The sequence below is a fragment of the Plectropomus leopardus genome, chromosome 23 (genome assembly GCF_026936395.1).
Source record: "Plectropomus leopardus strain MGB_pleo_1.0 chromosome 23, ASM2693639v1, whole genome shotgun sequence".
NCBI lineage: Eukaryota > Metazoa > Chordata > Actinopteri > Perciformes > Serranidae > Plectropomus > Plectropomus leopardus.
Window position 1 is genome coordinate 21353622 of NC_142198.1, and position 6349 is coordinate 21359970.

Consider the following 6349-nt stretch of genomic DNA (forward strand, 5'->3'; position numbering starts at 1 on the left):
AAAAAGAAGAAGACAGAGATAGAGAGCTTCAGGTTTTATATGAGATTGATGAAACAAACAGATGTTTGTCCTCTCAACAAGAACTTCATAAAAATGGTTTGAGGAGAGTAAGTTATCCTTAAATGCAAACAAAACTAAGTTCATGGCATTTGCTTTTTGTTTTTTGATCCAAAAAAAGGACGAAATGGTTTCACTGTCCATATTTTGGGTGTGAAAATGGATGATAAACTGTCATGGAAATCTCACGCAGCACATGTAAAGTCAAAGGTGTCTAAGAGAACTTATTTATAAGTATATGTTAGATTATGGGGCGATGGAAATTCTGTGCTGAATACTTATTTGCCATACTTCAGTTACTGAATGGAAGTGTAGGGCAACACATATATGAGTAACATGAAACCATTGTTCCTATCACAAAAAAAATGCAGTGAGAAAATTCATAAAGTAGACCCAACACACTAATAGCCTTTTTAATGCATTCGGTTTATTGAAAGTTAAAGATTTTGTTGAGTTACAGACATTCTCATTTGTGTATAAAGCAAAAAGTAAAGTAGACCCAGAAAATTCACCAAAGTTTTGTGTTTAATTTCAAAGAAACATAGAAGGAAATTTGATTTTAAGCACCAGTTGGCTCTGACGACATTAAAAGAGATGTGTATTTCAGTGGTCAGTGCCGAACTGTAATTCTTCAAAGAATGATTTAAATTTTTGAAAAGTTGTTGAAAGTTGTTTTGAATCTAAATCTGGTTGTTGTGCTTTAACACGACTGAAACAAATAAAAATTTAATGAAATGTCTCCATGCCAGTCCGGGAACCATCAGATTTTCTTGGCACAAACAAAATGGCGAAGAGTTGTACACTCGAGATCATCCCACAGCCTCTGAGCTGTAAATACCAAAAACACAGAGGTGTTAATTAAAATTCTGTATTCAAATATCACGTCACAGTGTCTGCTGTACTGTCAGAATTACTATGTTACTATTTTATGCATTCATGAGAAAAGCAAAGAAACTAAGTAACGAAATCATGAATAAATGATATTGGTTCAAAAAATGAAGGATTTATGTCTCAGGTTAATCATTTCCACCACTTTTACATTAACCCTTTGAAACCTGCACCTGTTCTTATGTTGTGTTCTGATGCTTTTCATGTGCATTTAAACCCTTCAAACCACAGCCAGCTGGTTTGATTTATTTTAAAAACACTGGAAAAAGGAAATGAGCAACTTGGCAAGAAATGTCCCGCAAGAAATGAGTAAAAGATGACAATGACAATAACCTGAAAAAGAAGAGAGAGGGAAGGAAAATTACTAGAAAGTTAACAAAAAATCTGGTCTTAATACAGAAAATGGTATATACATTTATTGTGATAATGTATTTAAAATTATGTTATAGGAAAAAATGCCAATTTTAAAATTATTTTAGACATTTTTTAAGGTACTTTCCTTGTTTGTTTTTAGATGTTTTTTCTCTCTTTCTTTTTTTTTGAATTTTCATTTTATTTTCTTGAAACTTCTAAAAATGTACTTACAATATTTTGGGTCATTTCTCGTTTACGCCTTCTTATGTTCTTGAAAGGAATCAGATCAATTCGCCCAGGTCTCAAAGGGTTATAACAACAATCCATGAATCGAACCCATCAATCATCATTAATGTACCTCTTTATTTAAAAAAAAAAACCAAACCTCACTTACGGTTGTGATGATCAATGAGTTTTCATGGTTGAAGACCTGGAAAGTTTGACATGTATGACATGAATTAGTTAATCTCAAAATGAGTAAATTAATATCCTATTTGTTCATTTTGCACAAAACCATCTCTACATAATACTCAGCAGCAGCTATTACTACATTAAAAATAATAACAATTCATTGCACACAACACGTTTCCATGATTTTTGGAAAAATTTCAAAATTTTCTACTCGTTCTATGACTTTTGCGGGCCTGGAAAATGTGATTATAAAATTTGATTACTTTTCCAAGTTTTCAATGACTTTGGGAATCCTGCCTGTATTTTTGGAAATAAAAACTTTATAAATAAAAACTATTTAACTCCCCCCAAACCTCACTTACGGTTCTGATGATCAAATTTTCGTGCTCGAACATCTGGAAAGTTTGACAAGTATGACATGAATTAGTTAATCTAAAGATCAGCAGCAGCTATTACTAAATTAAAAATAATAACAATTCATTGCACACAGCACGTTTCCATGATTTTTGGAAAAATTTCAAGATTTTCTACTTGTTCTGTGACTTTTGCGGGCCCTGCCTGTATTTAAGTTAAAAAAAACCCTTTATTTAAAAAAAAAAAACAAACAAACCCAAACCTTACTTACTGATGTGATGATCAGTGAGTTTTCGTGCTCGAAGACCTGGAAAGTTTGACATGTATGACATGAATGAGTTAATCTCAAGATGAGTAAGTTAATATCCTATTTGTTCATTTTGCACAAAATCATCTCTACATAATACTCAGCAGCAGCTATTACTAAATTAAAAATAATAACAATTCATTACACACAACACGTTTCCATGATTTTTGGAAAAATTTCAAAATTTTCTACTCGTTCTATGACTTTTGCGGGCCTGGAAAATGTGATTAGAAAATTTGAATACTTTTCCAAGTTTTCAATGACTTTGGGAATCCTGCCTGTATTTTTGGAAATAAAAACTTTATTTAAAAAAAAACCCCAAACCTCACTTACGGTTCTGAAGATCAGTGAGTTTTCGTGCTCGAACGTCTGGAAAGTTTGACACGTATGACATGAATTAGTTAATCTCAAGATGAGTAAATTAATATCCTATTTGTTCATTTTGCACAAAACCATCTCTACATAATACTCAGCAGCAGCTATTACTAAATTAAAAATAATAACAATTCATTGCACACAGCACGTTTGCATGATTTTTGGAAAAATTTCAATATTTTCTACTCATTCTATGACTTTTGCGGGCCTGGAAAATGTGATTATAAAATTTGAATACTTTTCCAAGTTTTCAATGACTTTGGGAACCCTGCCTGTATTTTTGGAAATAAAAACTTTATTTAACCCCCCCCAAACCTCACTTACGGATCTGATGATCAAATTTTCGTGCTCGAACATCTGGAAAGTTTGACATGTATGACATGAATGAGTTAATCTAAAGATCAGCAGCAGCTATTACTAAATTAAAAATAATAACAATTCATTGCACACAGCATGTTTCCATGATTTTTGTAAAAATTTCACGATTTTCTACTCATTCTATGACTTTTGCGGGCCCTGCCTGTATTTGAGTAAAAAAAAAAAACCTTTATTTAAAAAAAAAAAAAAACAAACCCAAACCTTACTTACGGATGTGATGATCAGTGAGTTTTAGTGGTCGAGAACCTGGAAAGTTTGACATGTATGACATGAATGAGTTAATCTCAAGATGAGTAAAATAATATCATATTTGTTCATTTTGCACAAAACCATCTCTACATAATACTCAGCAGCAGCTATTACTACATTAAAAATAATAACAATTCATTACACAACACGTTTCCATGATTTTTGTAAAAATTTCAAGATTTTCTACTTGTTCTGTGACTTTTGCGGGCCCTGCCTGTATTTAAGTTAAAAAAAAAACCTTTATTTAAAAAAAACAAAAAAACAAACCCAAACCTCACTTACTGATGTGATGATGAGTGAGTTTTCGTGCTCGAAGACCTGGAAAGTTTGACATGTATGACATGAATTAGTTAATCTCAAGGTGAGTAAAATAATATCCTATTTGTTCATTTTGCACAAAACCATCTCTACATAATACTCAGCAGCAGCTATTACTACATTAAAAATAATAACAATTCATTGCACACAGCACGTTTCCATGATTTTTGTAAAAATTTCAATATTTTCTACTCGTTCTGTGACTTTTGCGGGCCTGGAAAATGTGATTAGAAAATTTGAATACTTTTCCAAGTTTTCAATGACTTTGGGAATCCCGCCTGTATTTTTGGAAATAAAAACTTTATTTAACTCCCCCCAAACCTCACTTACGGATCTGATGATCAAATTTTCGTGCTCGAACATCTGGAAAGTTTGACAAGTATGACATGAATGAGTTAATCTAAAGATCAGCAGCAGCTATTACTAAATTAAAAATAATAACAATTCATTGCACACAGCACGTTTGCATGATTTTTGTAAAAATTTCAAGATTTTCTACTTGTTCTGTGACTTTTGCGGGCCTGGAAAATGTGATTAGAAAATTTGAATACTTTTCCAAGTTTTCAATGACTTTGGGAATCCTGCCTGTATTTTTGGAAATAAAAACTTTATTTAAAAAAAACCCCCAAACCTCACTTACGGTTCTGAAGATCAGTGAGTTTTCGTGCTCGAACGTCTGGAAAGTTTGACACGTATGACATGAATTAGTTAATCTCAAGATGAGTAAATTAATATCCTATTTGTTCATTTTGCACAAAACCATCTCTACATAATACTCAGAAGCTATTAATACATTAAATAATAACAATAATAAAAATAATAACAATTTATTGCGCACAACACGTTTCCATGATTTTTATAAAAATTTCAACATTTTCTACTCGTTTTATGACTTTTTCGGGCCCTGCCTGTATTTAAGTAAAAAAAAAAAACTTTATTTAAAAAAAACAAACCCAAACCTCACTTACGGTTCTGATGGTCATTGTATTTTCCTCTTTGAAGACCTAGAAAGTTTGACATGTATGACATGAATGAGTTAATCTCAAGACGAGTAAATTAATATCCTATTTGTTCATTTTGCACAAAACCATCTCTACATAATACTCACCAGCAACTCCGGTCAGAGCCACCATGGCACAGAGGAGCAGAGTCACAGTCAGCGTCTTCATGGTTAAAGTGATATAGACGGTAAAATGATCTTTAATAAAGAAACACAGACATGTTAGTGATATTTCTAAGATGTAGACTTGATGATAAGAGACAACGCAGAAAAAATAAAGAGATGAATCAAACCTTCTGCAGGATTATCTTCTGTCTTGTCAGCGTCAGCCTGGAGCTTCAGTGTGTGAAGGTGCTGAACAAGAGAAACACCAGCTCTTATATACAGTGAATTATTTGTTTTAAATAAATATCTTAGCCTACTCCACCTCAGCATGGGGTTGGCTATCAAAATCTATTGCCATATCCAAAGGCTTATTAGTTTTAATGCATGACATGTCACCACGTCCCTCTCTGTAAGCATTCTGTTCCTGCAGACCAGGATCTGTCCTGTCAGAAAACAAAGGAGCGTGAAAATGTTTCACTTGATAACCTGAAACAAGATAAAGCAACAGATGAGAAGCTGAAACAGATCATATGATAATGATCATCTCATCATTTTAGGTTACAGGTGTTTCATGCCGATTCGTGCTGTAAGGGTACCTGCCCCTGTGTGTCCCTGTGTGACATTTTACTTCATTATTTCTTGAGTTACGGTCAAAAACATGTTTTATGAGGTTACTGTGTCCTTGACCTTTTCACCAAATTGGTCCAAGTGAACGTTTGTGTCAAATTTGAGAAAGCTCTGTCAGGGCCATCTACTGATATCACATTCACAAGAGTGTGACAGATGCAAGGACACAAAAGGTGGATTTCCATTCACTCTCAAATTGCACAAATTGAAATGAATAAATATAACAATAACAATAACAATAACAATAACAATAACAATAACAATAATAATAATAATAATAACATGTAATGGAGACAAGATTTGAGAAAACTCCCATTTATCTAAAAAATACAAATACTCACGAGGTGGCATTTTAGACAATGCGAAAAAGCCACATTTCAAAACATTGAAAAACATTTATGCATTATAATAATATTATTGTACTGAAGCTGCTGCCAGGTGTGGGTGTGGCCGATGGGTAAATACGGGCGGGAAAACAACTGCCGTGGCTGTTATCTTTATGGTAGACGTTCATGGCGCCCTGTCTGGAAATTTGACTGAACTGGTTCCAAAGCAAACAAATGAAAAAGCAAAGTGTCAATAGAAATGTCAGGTAATATTAATCAGCAGTAACATACACCACAGTGTCTGCTGTACTGTCATCATTATTATGTTACTATTTTACACATTCATGAGACAAGCAAAGGGAGCAAATAATGAAACAATGAACTGATGATATCTATTAAAAAAATAAGGATTTATGCTTCAGTTTATCATTTACACCACTCATACATTAACCCTTTAAAACCTGGATGGACATCATTTTCTTATGTTGTGTTCAGATGCCTTTCATATGCATTTGAACCATTGAAACCACAGCAAATAGATCACACTGGAAAAAGGCAATGGGCAACTTGGCAAGATGTGCAAATTGCAAGAAATTAGTA

The 6349-nt window shown here is 33.1% G+C and overlaps 1 protein-coding gene across 16 annotated transcripts; it reads right to left on the reverse strand.

The window, feature by feature from the left end:
- Nucleotides 1-464: 464 nt before the first annotated feature.
- LOC121939914 (uncharacterized) lies at nucleotides 465-5183 on the reverse strand. 16 transcript variants are annotated; one of them, XM_088073607.1, is made up of 13 exons: nucleotides 4985-5145; nucleotides 4800-4889; nucleotides 4660-4695; nucleotides 4332-4367; nucleotides 4022-4054; nucleotides 3656-3691; nucleotides 3335-3370; nucleotides 3071-3103; nucleotides 2705-2740; nucleotides 2336-2371; nucleotides 2073-2105; nucleotides 1694-1729; nucleotides 465-885 (listed from the first exon to the last, which is right to left on the reverse strand). In XM_088073607.1, exons 1-12 carry the CDS (start codon nucleotides 5124-5126, stop codon nucleotides 1716-1718), a joined length of 561 nt encoding a protein of 186 aa, XP_087929733.1. In that variant the 5' UTR covers nucleotides 5127-5145; the 3' UTR covers nucleotides 465-885; nucleotides 1694-1715. The 16 variants fall into 16 exon arrangements, with proteins under 16 accessions (XP_087929733.1, XP_087929735.1, XP_087929738.1 ...); XM_088073609.1 differs by lacking the exon at nucleotides 4022-4054 and having other exon boundaries at nucleotides 4985-5176; XM_088073612.1 differs by lacking the exon at nucleotides 3656-3691 and having other exon boundaries at nucleotides 4985-5176.
- Between the last annotated feature and the right edge of the window lie 1166 nt (nucleotides 5184-6349).